The 21053-nt window shown below is 52.8% G+C and overlaps 1 protein-coding gene across 1 annotated transcript; it reads right to left on the reverse strand.

The window, feature by feature from the left end:
* Positions 1-288: 288 nt before the first annotated feature.
* LOC144678279 (pseudouridylate synthase RPUSD4, mitochondrial-like) lies at positions 289-14157 on the reverse strand. The gene is made up of 5 exons (XM_078538121.1): positions 13935-14157; positions 12433-12604; positions 12139-12340; positions 2752-2845; positions 289-480 (listed from the first exon to the last, which is right to left on the reverse strand). The coding sequence occupies exons 1-5, from the start codon at positions 14112-14114 to the stop codon at positions 289-291; spliced, it is 840 nt and encodes a 279-aa protein (XP_078394247.1). The 5' UTR covers positions 14115-14157.
* Positions 14158-21053: the final 6896 nt, after the last annotated feature.

Consider the following 21053-nt stretch of genomic DNA (forward strand, 5'->3'; position numbering starts at 1 on the left):
CACCTGGGAGAGACAGACAGAGAGAGAGGAAAGAGTGAGTGATGGGGTAGGGTAGGGGGGGGTACTCCGGAGGGAAGGGTGCGGGAGCAGGGAGAGGAGTCATTGCTAGTGATTCTCCGGCTCCGATGAGACAGAGAAGAATGGAGCTCGGGCAAAGAGGGACATGGATTTGGGGAGGTGACAACACATTCAATGGAGTTTGCGTTGGAAAGGGGAGGTCGGAGATGGGGGGCGGGGCCGGAGATGGGGGCGGGGCCGGAGATGGGGGCGGGGCCGGAGATGGGGCGATCAGCCAGCCTCAGGGCCCTTGGGGCCTCGCCGCTCCTCACCTGTGATTAGCTGCAGCTCCACCAAGGCGGTGCATCCGGAACTTTCCAGCACGCGGTAGCGGGTCACGGCGCTGCGGGCAGCACGATTCTGACGCACCCTCAGCATGGTGCCCTCCACATCGCCAACACGGAACAGAGGAGCCAGGGCCATCTGCGGGAGAGAGAGAGAGAGTAAGAGAGTGAGAAACAGAGAGAGAGAGTGAGAGAAACAGAGAGAGAGAGTGTGAGAGAAACAGAGAGAGTGAGAAACAGAGAGAGAGGAAGAAACAGAGAGAGAGTGAGAAACAGAGAGAGAGAGAGAGGAAGAAACAGAGAGAGGAAGAAACAGAAAGAGGAAGAAACAGAAAGAGGAAGAAACAGAGAGAGAGGAAGAAACAGAGAGAGAGAGGAAGAAACAGAGAGAGAGAGGAAGAAACAGAGAGAGAGAGGAAGAAACAGAGAGAGAGGAAGAAACAGAGAGAGAGAGGAAGAAACAGTGAGAGAGTGAGAGAGGAAGAAACAGAGAGTGAGGAAGAAACAGAGAGAGAGGAAGAAACAGAGAGAGAGAGGAAGAAACAGAGAGAGAGAGGAAGAAACAGAGAGTGAGGAAGAAACAGAGAGAGTGAGAGAGGAAGAAACAGAGAGAGAGAGAGGAAGAAACAGAGAGAGAGAGAGTGAGAGAGGAAGAAACAGAGAGTGAGGAAGAAACAGAGAGAGAGAGGAAGAAACAGAGTGAGAGAGGAAGAAACAGAGAGAGTGAGAGAGGAAGAAACAGAGAGAGAGTGAGAGAGGAAGAAACAGAGAGAGAGAGTGAGAGAGGAAGAAACAGAGAGTGAGAGGGAGAAACAGAGAGAGGAAGAAACAGAGAGAGAGAGAGAGAGGAAGAAACAGAGAGAGAGAGGAAGAAACAGAGAGAGTGAGAGAGGAAGAAACAGAGAGAGTGAGAGAGGAAGAAACAGAGAGAGAGAGTGAGAGAGGAAGAAACAGAGAGTGAGGAAGAAACAGAGAGAGAGAGTGAGAGAGGAAGAAACAGAGAGTGAGGAAGAAACAGAGAGAGAGAGAGAGAGTGAGGAAGAAACAGAGAGAGAGAGGAAGAAACAGAGAGAGAGTGAGAGAGGAAGAAACAGAGTGAGGAAGAAACAGAGAGAGAGTGAGAGAGGAAGAAACAGAGAGAGAGAGGAAGAAACAGAGAGAGAGAGAGTGAGAGAGGAAGAAACAGAGAGAGTGAGAGAGGAAGAAACAGAGAGAGTGAGAGAGGAAGAAACAGAGAGAGAGAGTGAGAAACAGAGAGAGAGTGAGAGAGGAAGAAACAGAGAGAGAGAGAGGAAGAAACAGAGAGAGTGAGAGAGGAAGAAACAGAGAGAGAGAGAGGAAGAAAGAGAGAGAGTGAGAGAGGAAGAAACAGAGAGAGAGAGAGAGGAAGAAACAGAGAGAGTGAGAGAGGAAGAAACAGAGAGTGAGAGGAAGAAACAGAGAGAGTGAGAGGAAGAAACAGAGAGAGTGAGAGAGGAAGAAACAGAGAGAGAGTGAGAGAGGAAGAAACAGAGTGAGAGAGGAAGAAACAGAGAGAGAGAGAGAGGAAGAAACAGAGAGAGAGAGAAAGAAACAGAGAGAGAGAGGAAGAAACAGAGAGAGAGAGGAAGAAACAGAGAGAGAGAGTGAGAGAGGAAGAAACAGAGAGAGAGTGAGGACGAAACAGAGAGAGAGAGAGAGGAAGAAACAGAGAGAGTGAGAGAGGAAGAAACAGAGAGAGAGAGAGAGGAAGAAACAGAGAGAGAGAGAGAGGAAGAAACAGAGAGAGAGAGGAAGAAACAGAGAGAGAAAGTGAGAGAGGAAGAAAGAGAGAGAGAGAGAGGAAGAAACAGAGGGAGAGCTTTATTCTGTATCTAACCCTGTGCTGTACCTGTCCTGGGAGTGTTTGATGGGGACAGTGTAGAGGGAGCTTTACTCTGTATCTAACCCCGTGCTGTACCTGTCCTGGGAGTGTTTGATGGGGACAGTGTAGAGGGAGCATTACTCTGTATCTAACCCCGTGCTGTACCTGTCCTGGGAGTGTTTGATGGAGACAGTGTAGAGGGAGCTTTACTCTGTATCTAACCCCGTGCTGTACCTGTCCTGGGAGTGTTTGATGGGGGACGGTGTAGAGGGAGCTTTACTCTGTATCTGACCCCGTGCTGTACCTGTCCTGGGAGTGTTTGATGGGGACAGTGTAGAGGGAGCTTTACTCTGTATCTAACCCTGTGCTGTACCTGTCCTGGGAGTATTTGATGGGGACAGTGTAGAGGGAGCTTTACTCTGTATCTAACCCCGTGCTGTACCTGTCCTGGGAGTGTTTGATGGGGACAGTGTAGAGGGAGCTTTATTCTGTATCTAACCCCGTGCTGTACCTGTCCTGGAAGTGTTTGACGGGGACAGTATATTGGAAAATGAGCCACCAACACACCTTGAAGTGCTTCCTAGGGCTGCTGACCTCCCTCTCGATGATGGGAATATCGATGACTCCTTCAGATGGGACTGGAATCCCAACAGTAATTACCCTGAGACAGCGAGAGAAATAAAGATGGTTAACACAGTGATATCTCTCTCTCTCTCTCACACCCACACACTGAGACACAGGGTGGTTAACACAGTTATATCACACACACACACACACACACAAACAACCTCTCGTCTGTGTGTGTGTGAGAGATATAACTGTTAACCCCCCCACTTCTGTGTGTAACAGTTATATCACACATATACACACACAGACAGGGTGGGGGGGATTGTTTGTGTCTGTGTGTGTGATATAACTATGTTGACCTCTTGTCTCTCCGTATATGTGTGTGTGATATAATTATTAACCCCCCCGTCTCTCAGTATGTGTGTAACAGTTATATCACACACACACAGACTGAGAGACAGGGAGCTAACAGAGTTATATCACACACACACACACACACACAGACTGAGAGACAGAGAGCTAACAGAGTTATATCTCACACACACACACACACACTCAGGGACGGGTGTTAACAGAGTTATATCACGCACACACACACTGAGAGACAGGGAGCTAACAGAGTTATATCACACACACACACTGAGAGACAGGGAGCTACAGAGTTATATCACACACACACACACACAAAGGGACGGGCGTTAACAGAGTTATATCACACACACACGGACTGAGAGACAGGGAGCTAACAGAGTTATATCACACACACACACACACACAGACTGAGAGACAGGGAGCTAACAGAGTTATATCACACACACACACGGACTGAGAGACAGGGAGCTAACAGAGTTATATCACACACACACGGACTGAGAGACAGGGAGCTAACAGAGTTATATCACACACACACACACACAGACTGAGAGACAGGGAGCTAACAGAGTTATATCACACACACACACACACACACACAGACTGAAAGACAGGGAGCTAACAGAGTTATATCACACACACACACACACTGAGAGACAGGGAGCTAACAGAGTTATATCACACACACAGACTGAGAGACAGGGAGCTAACAGAGTTATATCACACACACACACACACACACAGACTGAGAGACAGGGAGCTAACAGAGTTATATCACACACACACACACACAGACTGAGAGACAGGGAGCTAACAGAGTTATATCACACACACACACACACACACAGACTGAGAGACAGGGAGCTAACAGAGTTATATCACACACACACACAGACTGAGAGACAGGGAGCTAACAGAGTTATATCACACACACACACACACACACAGACTGAGACAGGGAGCTAACAGAGTTATATCACACACACAGACTGAGAGACAGGGAGCTAACAGAGTTATATCACACACACCACACACACACACACACACACAGAGAGACAGGGAGCTAACAGAGTTATATCACACACACACACACACACAGACTGAGAGACAGGGAGCTAACAGAGTTATATCACACACACACACTGAGAGACAGGGAGCTAACAGAGTTATATCACACACACCACACACACACACACTCTGAGAGACAGGGAGCTAACAGAGTTATATCACACACACACACACACACACTGAGAGACAGGGAGCTAACAGAGTTATATCACACACACCACACACACACACTGAGAGACAGGGAGCTAACAGAGTTATATCTCACACACACACACACACACACTCAGGGACGGGTGTTAACAGAGTTATATCACGCACACACACACTGAGAGACAGGGAGCTAACAGAGTTATATCACACACACACACTGAGAGACAGGGAGCTACAGAGTTATATCACACACCACACACACACACAGACTGAGAGACAGGGAGCTAACAGAGTTATATCACACACACAGACTGAGAGACAGGGAGCTAACAGAGTTATATCACACACACCACACACACACACACACACACAGAGAGACAGGGAGCTAACAGAGTTATATCACACACACACACACACACACAGACTGAGAGACAGGGAGCTAACAGAGTTATATCACACACACACACTGAGAGACAGGGAGCTAACAGAGTTATATCACACACACCACACACACACACACTCTGAGAGACAGGGAGCTAACAGAGTTATATCACACACACAGACTGAGAGACAGGGAGCTAACAGAGTTATATCACACACACCACACACACACACACACACACACAGAGAGACAGGGAGCTAACAGAGTTATATCACACACACACACACACACAGACTGAGAGACAGGGAGCTAACAGAGTTATATCACACACACACACTGAGAGACAGGGAGCTAACAGAGTTATATCACACACACACACACACACACTGAGAGACAGGGAGCTAACAGAGTTATATCACACACACACACAGACTGAGAGACAGGGAGCTAACAGAGTTATATCTCACACACCACACACACACACAGACTGAGAGACAGGGAGCTAACAGAGTTATATCACACACCACACACAGAGACAGGGAGCTAACAGAGTTATATCACACACACCACACACACACACGGACTGAGAGACAGGGAGCTAACAGAGTTATATCACACACACACACAGACTGAGAGACAGGGAGCAAACAGAGTTATATCACACACACACGGACTGAGAGACAGGGAGCTAACACAGTTATATCTCACACACACACACACACACACTGACTGAGGACGGGTGTTAACAAAGTTATATCACACACAGACACACAGACTGAGAGACAGGGAGCTAACAGAGTTATATCTCACACACACACACACACACACACACACACAGGGACGGGTGTTAACAGAGTTATATCACGCACACACACACTGAGAGACAGGGAGCTAACAGAGTTATATCACACACACACTGAGAGACAGGGAGCTACAGAGTTATATCACACACACACACACACAAAGGGACGGGCGTTAACAGAGTTATATCACACACACACGGACTGAGAGACAGGGAGCTAACAGAGTTATATCACACACACACACACACACAGACTGAGAGACAGGGAGCTAACAGAGTTATATCACACACACAGACTGAGAGACAGGGAGCTAACAGAGTTATATCACACACACCACACACACACACACACACACAGAGAGACAGGGAGCTAACAGAGTTATATCACACACACACACACACACAGACTGAGAGACAGGGAGCTAACAGAGTTATATCACACACACACACTGAGAGACAGGGAGCTAACAGAGTTATATCACACACACCACACACACACACACTCTGAGAGACAGGGAGCTAACAGAGTTATATCACACACACAGACTGAGAGACAGGGAGCTAACAGAGTTATATCACACACACCACACACACACACACACACACACAGAGAGACAGGGAGCTAACAGAGTTATATCACACACACACACACACACAGACTGAGAGACAGGGAGCTAACAGAGTTATATCACACACACACACTGAGAGACAGGGAGCTAACAGAGTTATATCACACACACCACACACACACACTGAGAGACAGGGAGCTAACAGAGTTATATCACACACACACACACACACACAGACTGAGAGACAGGGAGCTAACAGAGTTATATCACACACACACACAGACTGAGAGACAGGGAGCTAACAGAGTTATATCACACACACACACACACACACACACAGACTGAGACAGGGAGCTAACAGAGTTATATCACACACACAGACTGAGAGACAGGGAGCTAACAGAGTTATATCACACACACCACACACACACACACACACAGAGAGACAGGGAGCTAACAGAGTTATATCACACACACACACACACACAGACTGAGAGACAGGGAGCTAACAGAGTTATATCACACACACACACTGAGAGACAGGGAGCTAACAGAGTTATATCACACACACCACACACACTCTGAGAGACAGGGAGCTAACAGAGTTATATCACACACACACACACAGACTGAGAGACAGGGAGCTAACAGAGTTATATCACACACACCACACACACACACTGAGAGACAGGGAGCTAACAGAGTTATATCACACACACACACACACACTGAGAGACAGGGAGCTAACAGAGTTATATCACACACACACACACAGACTGAGAGACAGGGAGCTAACAGAGTTATATCTCACACACCACACACACACACAGACTGAGAGACAGGGAGCTAACAGAGTTATATCACACACCACACACAGAGACAGGGAGCTAACAGAGTTATATCACACACACCACACACACACACACGGACTGAGAGACAGGGAGCTAACAGAGTTATATCACACACACACACAGACTGAGAGACAGGGAGCAAACAGAGTTATATCACACACACACGGACTGAGAGACAGGGAGCTAACACAGTTATATCTCACACACGCACACACACACTGACTGAGGACGGGTGTTAACAAAGTTATATCACACACAGACACACAGACTGAGAGACAGGGAGCTAACAGAGTTATATCTCACACACACACACACACACACACACACACAGGGACGGGTGTTAACAAAGTTATATCACGCACACACACACTGAGAGACAGGGAGCTAACAGAGTTATATCACACACACACACTGAGAGACAGGGAGCTACAGAGTTATATCACACACACACACACACAAAGGGACGGGCGTTAACAGAGTTATATCTCACACACCACACACACACACAGACTGAGAGACAGGGAGCTAACAGAGTTATATCACACACCACACACAGAGACAGGGAGCTAACAGAGTTATATCACACACACCACACACACACACGGACTGAGAGACAGGGAGCTAACAGAGTTATATCACACACACACACAGACTGAGAGACAGGGAGCAAACAGAGTTATATCACACACACACGGACTGAGAGACAGGGAGCTAACACAGTTATATCTCACACACACACACACACACACTGACTGAGGACGGGTGTTAACAAAGTTATATCACACACAGACACACAGACTGAGAGACAGGGAGCTAACAGAGTTATATCTCACACACACACACACACACACACACACACAGGGACGGGTGTTAACAGAGTTATATCACGCACACACACACTGAGAGACAGGGAGCTAACAGAGTTATATCACACACACACTGAGAGACAGGGAGCTACAGAGTTATATCACACACACACACACACAAAGGGACGGGCGTTAACAGAGTTATATCACACACACACGGACTGAGAGACAGGGAGCTAACAGAGTTATATCACACACACACACACACACAGACTGAGAGACAGGGAGCTAACAGAGTTATATCACACACACAGACTGAGAGACAGGGAGCTAACAGAGTTATATCACACACACCACACACACACACACACACACAGAGAGACAGGGAGCTAACAGAGTTATATCACACACACACACACACACAGACTGAGAGACAGGGAGCTAACAGAGTTATATCACACACACACACTGAGAGACAGGGAGCTAACAGAGTTATATCACACACACCACACACACACACACTCTGAGAGACAGGGAGCTAACAGAGTTATATCACACACACAGACTGAGAGACAGGGAGCTAACAGAGTTATATCACACACACCACACACACACACACACACACACAGAGAGACAGGGAGCTAACAGAGTTATATCACACACACACACACACACAGACTGAGAGACAGGGAGCTAACAGAGTTATATCACACACACACACTGAGAGACAGGGAGCTAACAGAGTTATATCACACACACCACACACACACACTGAGAGACAGGGAGCTAACAGAGTTATATCACACACACACACACACACACAGACTGAGAGACAGGGAGCTAACAGAGTTATATCACACACACACACAGACTGAGAGACAGGGAGCTAACAGAGTTATATCACACACACACACACACACACACACAGACTGAGACAGGGAGCTAACAGAGTTATATCACACACACAGACTGAGAGACAGGGAGCTAACAGAGTTATATCACACACACCACACACACACACACACACAGAGAGACAGGGAGCTAACAGAGTTATATCACACACACACACACACACAGACTGAGAGACAGGGAGCTAACAGAGTTATATCACACACACACACTGAGAGACAGGGAGCTAACAGAGTTATATCACACACACCACACACACTCTGAGAGACAGGGAGCTAACAGAGTTATATCACACACACACACACAGACTGAGAGACAGGGAGCTAACAGAGTTATATCACACACACCACACACACACACTGAGAGACAGGGAGCTAACAGAGTTATATCACACACACACACACACACTGAGAGACAGGGAGCTAACAGAGTTATATCACACACACACACACAGACTGAGAGACAGGGAGCTAACAGAGTTATATCTCACACACCACACACACACACAGACTGAGAGACAGGGAGCTAACAGAGTTATATCACACACCACACACAGAGACAGGGAGCTAACAGAGTTATATCACACACACCACACACACACACGGACTGAGAGACAGGGAGCTAACAGAGTTATATCACACACACACACAGACTGAGAGACAGGGAGCAAACAGAGTTATATCACACACACACGGACTGAGAGACAGGGAGCTAACACAGTTATATCTCACACACGCACACACACACTGACTGAGGACGGGTGTTAACAAAGTTATATCACACACAGACACACAGACTGAGAGACAGGGAGCTAACAGAGTTATATCTCACACACACACACACACACACACACACACAGGGACGGGTGTTAACAAAGTTATATCACGCACACACACACTGAGAGACAGGGAGCTAACAGAGTTATATCACACACACACACTGAGAGACAGGGAGCTACAGAGTTATATCACACACACACACACACAAAGGGACGGGCGTTAACAGAGTTATATCACACACACACGGACTGAGAGACAGGGAGCTAACAGAGTTATATCACACACACACACACACACAGACTGAGAGACAGGGAGCTAACAGAGTTATATCACACACACAGACTGAGAGACAGGGAGCTAACAGAGTTATATCACACACACCACACACACACACACACACACAGAGAGACAGGGAGCTAACAGAGTTATATCACACACACACACACACACAGACTGAGAGACAGGGAGCTAACAGAGTTATATCACACACACACACTGAGAGACAGGGAGCTAACAGAGTTATATCACACACACCACACACACACACACTCTGAGAGACAGGGAGCTAACAGAGTTATATCACACACACAGACTGAGAGACAGGGAGCTAACAGAGTTATATCACACACACCACACACACACACACACACAGAGAGACAGGGAGCTAACAGAGTTATATCACACACACACACACACACAGACTGAGAGACAGGGAGCTAACAGAGTTATATCACACACACACACTGAGAGACAGGGAGCTAACAGAGTTATATCACACACACCACACACACACACTGAGAGACAGGGAGCTAACAGAGTTATATCACACACACACACACACACACAGACTGAGAGACAGGGAGCTAACAGAGTTATATCACACACACACACAGACTGAGACAGGGAGCTAACAGAGTTATATCACACACACAGACTGAGAGACAGGGAGCTAACAGAGTTATATCACACACACCACACACACACACACACACAGAGAGACAGGGAGCTAACAGAGTTATATGACACACACACACACACACAGACTGAGAGACAGGGAGCTAACAGAGTTATATCACACACACACACTGAGAGACAGGGAGCTAACAGAGTTATATCACACACACCACACACACACACACTCTGAGAGACAGGGAGCTAACAGAGTTATATCACACACACACACACAGACATTGAGAGACAGGGAGCTAACAGAGTTATATCACACACACCACACACACACACTGAGAGACAGGGAGCTAACAGAGTTATATCACACACACACACACACACTGAGAGACAGGGAGCTAACAGAGTTATATCACACACACACACACAGACTGAGAGACAGGGAGCTAACAGAGTTATATCTCACACACCACACACACACACAGACTGAGAGACAGGGAGCTAACAGAGTTATATCACACACCACACACAGAGACAGGGAGCTAACAGAGTTATATCACACACACCACACACACACACGGACTGAGAGACAGGGAGCTAACAGAGTTATATCACACACACACACAGACTGAGAGACAGGGAGCAAACAGAGTTATATCACACACACACGGACTGAGAGACAGGGAGCTAACACAGTTATATCACACACACACACACACACACTGACTGAGGACGGGTGTTAACAAAGTTATATCACACACAGACACACAGACTGAGAGACAGGGAGCTAACAGAGTTATATCACACACACCACACACACACACTGAGAGACAGGGAGCTAACAGAGTTATATCACACACACACACACACACACACACACACACACAGGGACGGGTGTTAACAGAGTTATATCACGCACACACACACTGAGAGACAGGGAGCTAACAGAGTTATATCACACACACACACTGAGAGACAGGGAGCTACAGAGTTATATCACACACACACACACACAAAGGGACGGGCGTTAACAGAGTTATATCACACACACACGGACTGAGAGACAGGGAGCTAACAGAGTTATATCACACACACACACACACAGACTGAGAGACAGGGAGCTAACAGAGTTATATCACACACACACACACACAGACTGAGAGACAGGGAGCTAACAGAGTTATATCTCACACACACACACACTCGAACTGAGAGACAGGGAGCTAACAGAGTTATATCACACACACACACACACGGACTGAGGGACGGGTGTTAACAGAGTTATATCACACACACAGACTGAGAGACAGGGAGCTAACAGAGTTATATCACACACACACACACACACCCACACGGACTGAGAGACAGGGAGCTAACAGAGTTATATCACACACACACACACACACACGGACTGAGACAGGGAGCTAACAGAGTTATATCACACACACACACACACACACACACACGGACTGAGAGACAGGGAGCTAACAGAGTTATATCACACACACAGACACACACACACACACGGACTGAGAGACAGGGAGCTAACAGAGTTATATCACACACACAGACACACACACACGGACTGAGAGACAGGGAGCTAACAGAGTTATATCACACACAGACACACTGAGAGACAGGGAGCTAACAGAGTTATATCACACACACACACACACGGACTGAGAGACAGGGAGCTAACAGAGTTATATCACACACACACACACACACACACACACAGACGGACTGAGAGACGATGCAGTTAACCCAGGTCCACCCTTCCCCTTGCCCCTCACCAGTACTTCTTGGTGACCCGTTGGCTCCTGAAGTGATGCCGCAGGGCCTCCGCTGACCCCTCCTCCCTGGCCAGGATCATCACGCCGCTGGTGTCCTTGTCCAGCCGGTGGCAGAGGTGCAGGGGCGATGCCTTCATCCCGTAGAGCATCTTCGGCAGGATGGGGAGCACGTCCCGCACGCTGGCACCTGCGCCAGGAGCGGCTGGAGAGGGCGAGAGAGAGAGAGGAGGGGGGTCATTCCGAGGCTCGCCCACCCTCCCCACCGCCATCCACGCGCAGGATCTCCCCCAGTACCTTGCATCGGGACCCCATAGGGCTTGTCGACGGCCACCAGCTCCTGGTTGTCAAAGAGGAGGCCCTTCCTCAGCACCTTGGCCAGCACGTTGGGGTGGACCTGCTGCAGACCCCGGGACAGGCGTCTGAACTCCTGCACTCGTCGGGAGAGCGGGGTCTGGGCTGCCACCTCCTGGAGAGGAGAGGGAGAGGGAGAGAGAGAGAGAACTGGCATCAGTAGAGGCTCCGAGAATTCTTCCTACAATGATACAGGGCGTTGGGTGAGGCCACACCCGGAGCTCTGGGTCCGGTTTTGGTCTCCTTACTCCTTACGGAAGGACATCCCTTGCCCTGGAGGGAGCGTAACGAAGGTTCACCAGGACTGGTCCCTGGGATGAGAGGGATTGTCCCAGGAGGAGAGATTGAGGAGAATGAGTCTCTATTCCCTGGAGTTTCGAAGAATGAGAGGTCGTCTCACTGAAAGGTAGAAAATTCTGAAGGGATTTGACAGGGTCGATGCTGAGAGGCTGTTTCCCTCCCCCTCCCCGGGCCGGAGAGTCTAGAACACGGGGGGTCCCAGTCTCAGGAGAAGGGGTCGGCCATTTTGGGCTGAGATGAAGGAGAAATGTCTTCACTCGGGAGGGTTGTGAATCTTTGGAATTCTCCTACCCCAGAGAGCGGTGGGGGCTCCGTCATCGAGTAGGTTCAAGACTGGGAGATCGAGAGGATTTTTGGACACTGAGGGGATCGAGGGACGTGGGGAGAGTGCGAGAAGGTGGAGTTGAGGGAGAAGATCAGCCACAGACTGGATTAAGGTGGAGTTGAGGTGGACGATCAGCCACAGGCTGGATTAAGGTGGAGTTGAGGTGGATGATCAGCCACAGGCTGGATTAAGGTGGAGTTGAGGGAGAAGATCAGCCACAGGCTGGATTAAGGTGGAGTTGAGGTGGATGATCAGCCACAGGCTGGATTAAGGTGGAGTTGAGGGAGAAGATCAGCCACAGGCTGGATTAAGGTGGAGTTGAGGTGGACGATCAGCCACAGGCTGGATTAAGGTGGAGTTGAGGTGGACGATCAGCCACAGGCTGGATTAAGGTGGAGTTGAGGGGGATGATCAGCCACAGGCTGGATTAAGGGCGGAGCAGGTTTTGAGGGGGCCGAATGGCCTCTCAGTGATATGGGGTCAGGTGATCATCTCTGGGTTGTCATCAGCACCTTGGCGACGTGACCTGCGACCCATGACCTCCCCGTGCAGGGTCACTGACCCTAACCACTCCACCCCCGCAGCACCAAAAAACAGGGCCCTGCCCCTGACATCACAGGTGGGACTCCGCCTCACGCAGACGTCATTCAAGAGACCCCGCCCCTCTTATGACGAAACACAGAACCTAATGAGTCTGACGTCACAGACAAAACGCTCCGCCCCTCCCATGACGTCAAAGGAGACACGCGACCAAGACGCCAGAAACAGGAAGCCCCGCCCTTCCCGCAGCGCGCTGACGTCAGACGCAGGCCGCACTGACCTGCTGCCCTCCGGTCCCCGTTCTCGATTGCGGCTCCTCCGCCTGGCGAAGCTCAGAGGCCGAGAAGAGCCGCCAGCGCCCGGGGCCGCTCGCCCCCCGCGCCCAGCTGGTCCCCAAATGGCACAGAAAGCCCGACGCCGACCCGGCGGCCGGACCCCAACATCGGCCCGTTACTGCCATCAGCGCACTTCCGGCTGCAGCCGCACATCACTTCCGGTTACCGAATGACCCCGCCCCCTCATTCCAAATCCTGCCCCGCACTCGCTCCAAACCTCGCCCCTCTCTAAACCCCGCCCCCTCACGTCGAATCGCGCTACCTCTCTCCAAACCCCGCCCCCACACTCTAACCCCGCCCCCTCACTCCAAACCCCGCCCCCTCACTCCAAACCCCGCCCCCTCACTCTAAACCCCACCGCCTCACTCTAAACCCCGTCCCCTCACTACCCTCTCACTCTAAACCCCGCCCCCTCACTCTAAACCCCTCCCCTCATTACCCCTCACACTAAACCCCGCCCCCTCACTCTAAACCCCGTCCCATCACTCTAAACCCCGCCCCCCATTACAAACCCCGCCCCCACTTCCCCCTCACTCTAAACACCGCCCCCACGTCCCCCGCACTCTAAACCCCTCCCCTCCCCTCATTACCCCTCACACTAAACCCCGCCCCTTACTACTCCCTCACTCTAAACCCCGCCCCCTCACTCTAAACCCCGCCCCCTCACTCTAAACCCCGCCCCCTCACTCTAAACCCCGTCCCCTCACTACCCTCTCACTCTAAACCCCGCCCCCTCTAAACCACGCCCCCTCACTCTAAACCCTCCCCTCATTACCCCTCACTCTAAACCCCGTCCCCTCACTCTAAAACCCGCCCCCTCACTCTAAACCCCGTCCCATCACACTAAACCCCGCCCCCTCACTACAAACCCCGCCCCCACTTCCCCCTAACTCTAAACCCAGCCCCCACGTCCCCCGCACTCTAAACCCCACCCCTCCCCTCATTACCCCTCACACTAAACCCCGCCCCTTACTACCACCTCAGTCTAAACATCTTCCCCTCACTCTAAACCCCTCCTCTCACTCTAAACCGTCCCCTCATTCTAAACCCCACGCCCTCACTCTAAACCCCTCCCCTCACTCTAAACCCCGCCCCCTCACTCTAAACCCCGTCCCCTCACTCTAAACCCCGCCCCCTCACTCTAAACCCCTCCCCTCACTCTTAACCCCGCCCCCTCACTCTAAACCCCGTCCCCTCACTCTTAACCCCGCCCCCTCACTCTAAACCCCGTCCCCACACTCTAAACCCCGCCCCCTCACTCTAAACCCCGCCCCCTCATTCTAAACCCCGCCCCTTCACTCTAAACCCCGTCCCCTCACTCTAAACACCGCCCCCTGACTCTAAACCCCTCCCCTCACTCTAAACCCCCCTCACTCTAAACCCCGCCCCTCACTCTAAACCCCGCCCCCTCACTCTAAACACCGCCCCCTGACTCTAAACCCCTCCCCTCACTCTAAACCCCCCTCACTCTAAACCCCGCCCCTCACTCTAAACCCCCCTCACTCTAAACCCCGCCCCTCACTCTATACCCCGCCCCTCACTCTAAACCCCCCTCACTCTAAACCCCGCCCCTCACTCTAAACCCCTCCCCTCACTCTAAACCCCCCTCACTCTAAACCCCGCCCCTCACTCTAAACCCCGCCCCCTCACTCTAAACCCCGCCCCCTCACTCTAAACCCCCCTCACTCTAAACCCCTCCCCTCACTCTAAACCCCTCCCCTCACTCTAAACCCCCCTCACTCTAAACCCCGTCCCCTCACTCTAAACCCCCCTCACTCTAAACCCCTCCCCTCACTCTAAACCCCTCCCCTCACTCTAAACCCCCCTCACTCTAAACCCCGCCCCTCACTCTAAACCCCGCCCCTCACACTAAACCCCGCCCCCTCACTCTAAACCCCGTCCCCTCACTCTAAACCCCGCCCCCTCACTCTAAACCCCGTCCCCTCACTCTAAACCCCTCCCCTCACTCTAAACCCCGCCCCTCACTCTAAACCCCGTCCCCTCACTCTAAACCCCTCCCCTCACTCTAAACCCCGCCCCCTCACTAAACCCCGTCCCCTCACTCTAAACCCCGTCCCCTCACTCTAAACCCTGTCCCCTCTAAACCCCTCCCCTCACTCTAAACCCCGTCCCCTCACTAAACCCCGTCCCCTCACTCTAAACCCCGTCCCCTCACTCTAAACCCCGTCCCCTCACTCTAAACCCTGTCCCCTCACTCTAAACCCCGTCCCCTCACTCTAAACCCCGCCCCCTCACTCTAAACCCCGCCCCTCACTCTAAACCCCGTCCCCTCACTCTAAACCCCGCCCCCTCACTCTAAACCCCGTCCCCTCACTCTAAACCCCGTCCCCTCACTCTAAACCCCGTCCCCTCACTCTAAACCCCGTCCCCTCACTCTAAACCCCGCCCCTCACTCTAAACCCCTCCCCTCACTCTAAACCCCCCTCACTCTAAACCCCGCCCCTCACTCTAAACCCCTCCCCTCACTCTAAACCCCCCTCACTCTAAACCCCGCCCCTCACTCTAAACCCCCCTCACTCTAAACACCGCCCCTCACTCTAAACCCCCCTCACTCTAAACCCCGCCCCTCACTCTAAACCCCTCCCCTCACTCTAAACACCGCCCCTCACTCTAAACCCCTCCCCTCACTCTAAACCCCCCTCACTCTAAACACCGCCCCTCACTCTAAACACCGCCCCCTCACTCTAAACCCCTCCTCTCACTCTAAACCCCTCCCCTCACTCTAAACCCCGCCCCCTCACTCTAAACCCCGTCCCCTCACTCTAAACCCCTCACCTCACTGTAAACCCCGTCCCCTCAGTCTAAACCCCGTCCCCTCACTCTAAACCCCGTCCCCTCACGCTAAACCCCTCCCCTCACTCTAAACCCCGTCCCCTCACTCTAAACCCCGTCCCCTCACTCTAAACCCCGTCCCCTCACTCTAAACACCGTCCCCACACTCTAAACCCCTCCCCTCACTCTAAACCCCCCTCTCTAAACCCCGCCCCTCACTCTAAACCCCTCCCCTCACTCTAAACCCCCCTCACTCTAAACCCCGTCCCTCACTCTAAACACCGCCCCTCACTCTAAACCCCCCTCACTCTAAACCCCGCCCCTCACTCTAAACCCCTCCCCTCACTCTAAACCCCCCTCACTCTAAACCCCGCCCCTCACTCTAAACACCTCCCCTCACTCTAAACCCCTCCCCTCACTCTAAACCCCCCTCACACTAAACCCCGCCCCTCACTCTAAACCCCTCCCCTCACTCTAAACACCGCCCCCTCACTCTAAACCCCATCCCCCTCACTCTAAACCCCTCCCCTCACTCTAAACCCCCCTCACTCTAAACCCCTCCCCTCACTCTAAACCCCCCTCACGCTAAATCCCGCCCCTCACTCTAAACCCCGCCCCTCACTCTAAACCCCGTCCCCTCACTCTAAACCCCGCCCCTCACTCTAAACCCCGTCCCCTCACTAAACCCCGTCCCCTCACTAAACCCCGCCCCCTCACTAAACCCCTCCCCTCACTCTAAACCCCTCCCCTCACTCTAAACCCCGTCCCCTCACTCTAAACCCCTCCCCTCACTCTAAACCCCTCCCCTCACTCTAAACCCCGCCCCCTCACTCTAAACCCCGCCCCCTCACTCTAAACCCCGCCCCCTCACTCTAAACCCCGCCCCCTCACTCTAAACCCCGTCCCCTCACTAAACCCCGCCCCCTCACTAAACCCCTCCCCTCACTCTAAACCCCTCCCCTCACTCTAAACCCCGTCCCCTCACTCTAAACCCCTCCCCCTCACTCTAAACCCCTCCCCCTCACTCTAAACCCCGTCCCCTCACTCTAAACCCCGCCCCCTCACTCTAAACCCCGCCCCCTCACTCTAAACCCCACCCCCTCACTCTAAACCCCGCCCCCTCACTCTAAACCCCGCCCCCTCACTCTAAACCCCTCCCCTCACTCTAAACCCCGTCCCCTCACTAAACCCCGCCCCCTCACTAAACCCCGTCCCCTCACTCTAAACCCCGTCCCCTCACTCTAAACCCCGTCCCCTCACTCTAAACCCCGTCCCCTCACTCTAAACCCCTCCTCTCACTCTAAACCCCTCCCCCTCACTCTAAACCCCGTCCCCTCACTCTAAACCCCGTCCCCTCACTCTAAACCCCGTCCCCTCACTCTAAACCCCTCCCCTCACTCTAAACCCCGTCCCCTCACTCTAAACCCCGTCCCCTTACTCTAAACCCCTCCCCTCACTCTAAACCCCGTCCCCTCACTCTAAACCCCGTCCCCTCACACTAAACCCCGTCCCCTCACTCTAAACCCCTCCCCTCACTCTAAACCCCGTCCCCTCACTCTAAACCCCGCCCCCTCACTAAACCCCTCCCCTCACTCTAAACCCCTCCCCTCACTCTAAACCCCTCCCCTCACTCTAAACCCCTCCCCTCACTCTAAACCCCGTCCCCTCACTCTAAACCCCTCCCCCTCACTCTAAACACCATCCCCTCACTCTAAACCCCTCCCCTCACTCTAAACCCCTCCCCTCACTCTAAACCCCGTCCCCTCACTCAAACCCCCGCCCCCTCACTCTAAACCCCGTCCCCTCACTCTAAACCCCGTCCCCTCACTCTAAACCCCGTCCCCTCACTCTAAACCGTCCCCTCACTCTAAACTCCGTCCCCTCACTCTAAACCCCGCCCCCTCACTCTAAACCCCGCCCCCTCACTAAACCCCATCCCCTCACTCTAAACCCCTCCCCCACTCTAAACCCCGTCCCCTCACTCTAAATCCCCCTCACTCTAAACCCCTCCCCCACTCTAAACCCCGTCCCCTCACTACCCCCTCACTCTAAACCCCGTCCCCTCACTACCCCCTCACTCTAAACCCCGTCCCCTCACTCTAAACCCCTCCCCTCACTCTAAACCCCGTCCCCTCACTCTAAACCCCGTCCCCTCACACTAAACCCCTCCCCTCACTCTAAACCCCGTCCCCTCACTCTAAACCCCGCCCCCTCACTAAACCCCTCCCCTCACTCTAAACCCCTCCCCTCACTCTAAACCCCGCCCCCTCACTCTAAACCCCTCCCCTCACTCTAAACCCCTCCCCTCACTCTAAACCCCGCCCCCTCACTCTAAACCCCGTCCCCTCACTCTAAACCCCGCCCACTCACTCTAAACCCCTCCCCTCACTCTAAACCCCGTCCCCTCACTCTAAACCCCGCCCCCTCACTCTAACCCCCGCCCCCTCACTCTAAACACTGCCCCCTCACTCTAAACCCCGTCCCCTCACTCTAAACCCCGCCCCCTCACTCTAAACCCCTCCCCCTCACTCTAAACCCCGTCCCATCACTCTAAACCCCGCCCCCTCACTCTAAACCCCTCCCCCTCACTCTAAACCCCACCCCTCACTCTAAACCCCGCCCCCTCACTCTAAACACCGCCCCTCACTCTAAACCCCGCCCCCTCACTCTAAACCCCCCTCACTCTAAACCCCGTCCCCTCACTCTAAACCGTCCCCTCACTCTAAACCCCTCCCCTCACTCTAAACCCCTCCCCTCACTCTAAACCCCTCCTCCTCACTCTAAACCCCGCCCCCTCACTCTAAACCCCGCCCCCTCACTCTAAACCCCGTCCCCTCACTCTAAACCCCGTCCCCTCACTCTAAACCCCGTCCCCTCACTCTAAACACCTCCCCCTCACTCTAAACACCGTCCCCTCACTCTAAACCCCTCCCCTCACTCTAAACCCCTCCCCTCACTCTAAACCCCGTCCCCTCACTCTAAACCCCGCCCCCTCACTCTAAACCCCGTCCCCTCACTCTAAACCGTCCCCTCACTCCAAACTCCATCCCCTCACTCTAAACCCCGCCCCCTCACTCTAAACCCCGCCCCCTCACTAAACCCCATCCCCTCACTCTAAACCCCGCCCCCTCACTCTAAACCCCTCCCCCACTCTAAACCCCGTCCCCTCACTACCCCCTCACTCTAAACCCCGTCCCCTCACTACCCCCTCACTCTAAACCCCGTCCCCTCACTCTAAACCCCTCCCCTCACTCTAAACCCCGTCCCCTCACTCTAAACCCCGCCCCCTCACTCTAAACCCCGTCCCCTCACTCTAAACCCTGTCCCCTCACTACCCCCTCACTCTAAACCCCGTCCCCTCACTCTAAACACCGCCCCCTCACTCTAAACCCCGTTCCCTCACTCTAAACACCGCCCCCTCACTCTAAACCCCGTCCCCTCACTCTAAACCCCGTCCCCTCACTACCCCCTCACTCTAAACCCCTCCCCTCGCTCTAAACCCCGTCCCCTCACTCTAAACCCCGTCCCCTCACTCTAAACCCCTCCCCTCACTACCCCCTCACTCTAAACCCCGCCCCAACACTCTAAACCCCGCCCCCACACTCTAAACCCCGCCCCCTCACTCTAAACCCCGCCCCCTCACTCTAAACCCCGTCCCCTCACTCTAAACCCCTCCCCTCACTCTAAAACCCCCTCACTCTAAACCCCGTCCCCTCACTCTAAACCCCTCCCCTCACTCGAAACCCCGTCCCCTCACCCTAAACCCCTCCCCTCACTCTAAACCCCCCTCACTAAACCCCGCCCCCTCACTCTAAACCCCACCCCCTCACTCTAAACCCCGTCCCCTCACTCTAAACCCCGTCCCCTCACTCTAAACCCCGCCCCCTCACTCTAAACCCCGCCCCCTCACTCTAAACCCCGCCCCCTCACTCTAAACCCCGCCCCCTCACTCTAAACCCCGCCTCCTCACTCTAAACCCCGCCCCCTCACTCTAAACCCCGCCCCCTCACTCTAAACCCCGCCCCCTCACTCTAAACCCCGTCCCCTCACTCTAAACCCTGCCCCCTCACTCTAAACCCCACTAAACCCCACCCCCTCACTCTAAACCCCACCCCCTCACTCTAAACCCCGCCCCCGCACTAAACCCCGCCCCCTCACTCTAAACCCCGCCCCCTCACTCTAAACCCCCCACTAAACCCCGCCCCCTCACTCTAAACCCCTTCCCCTCACTCTAAACCCCTCCCCTCACTACCCTCACTCTAAACCCCGCC

The sequence above is a fragment of the Cetorhinus maximus genome, unplaced genomic scaffold, assembly GCF_964194155.1.
Source record: "Cetorhinus maximus unplaced genomic scaffold, sCetMax3.hap1.1 HAP1_SCAFFOLD_3949, whole genome shotgun sequence".
In the NCBI taxonomy this organism is placed as follows: Eukaryota; Metazoa; Chordata; class Chondrichthyes; order Lamniformes; family Cetorhinidae; genus Cetorhinus; species Cetorhinus maximus.

What these genes read in the sequence shown, in the direction of transcription:
- LOC144678279 (XM_078538121.1), bottom strand. Translation starts at nt 14,114, where the DNA reads ATGGCAGTAACGGGCCGATGTTGGGGTCCGGCCGCCGGGTCGGCGTCG. An exon ending in CGGGGACCGGAGGGCAGCAG is followed by an intron (nt 12,605 to 13,934) that starts GTCAGTGCGGCC and finishes TCTCCTCTCCAG; the next exon opens with GAGGTGGCAGCCCAGACCCC. An exon ending in CTATGGGGTCCCGATGCAAG is followed by an intron (nt 12,341 to 12,432) that starts GTACTGGGGGAG and finishes CGCCCTCTCCAG; the next exon opens with CCGCTCCTGGCGCAGGTGCC.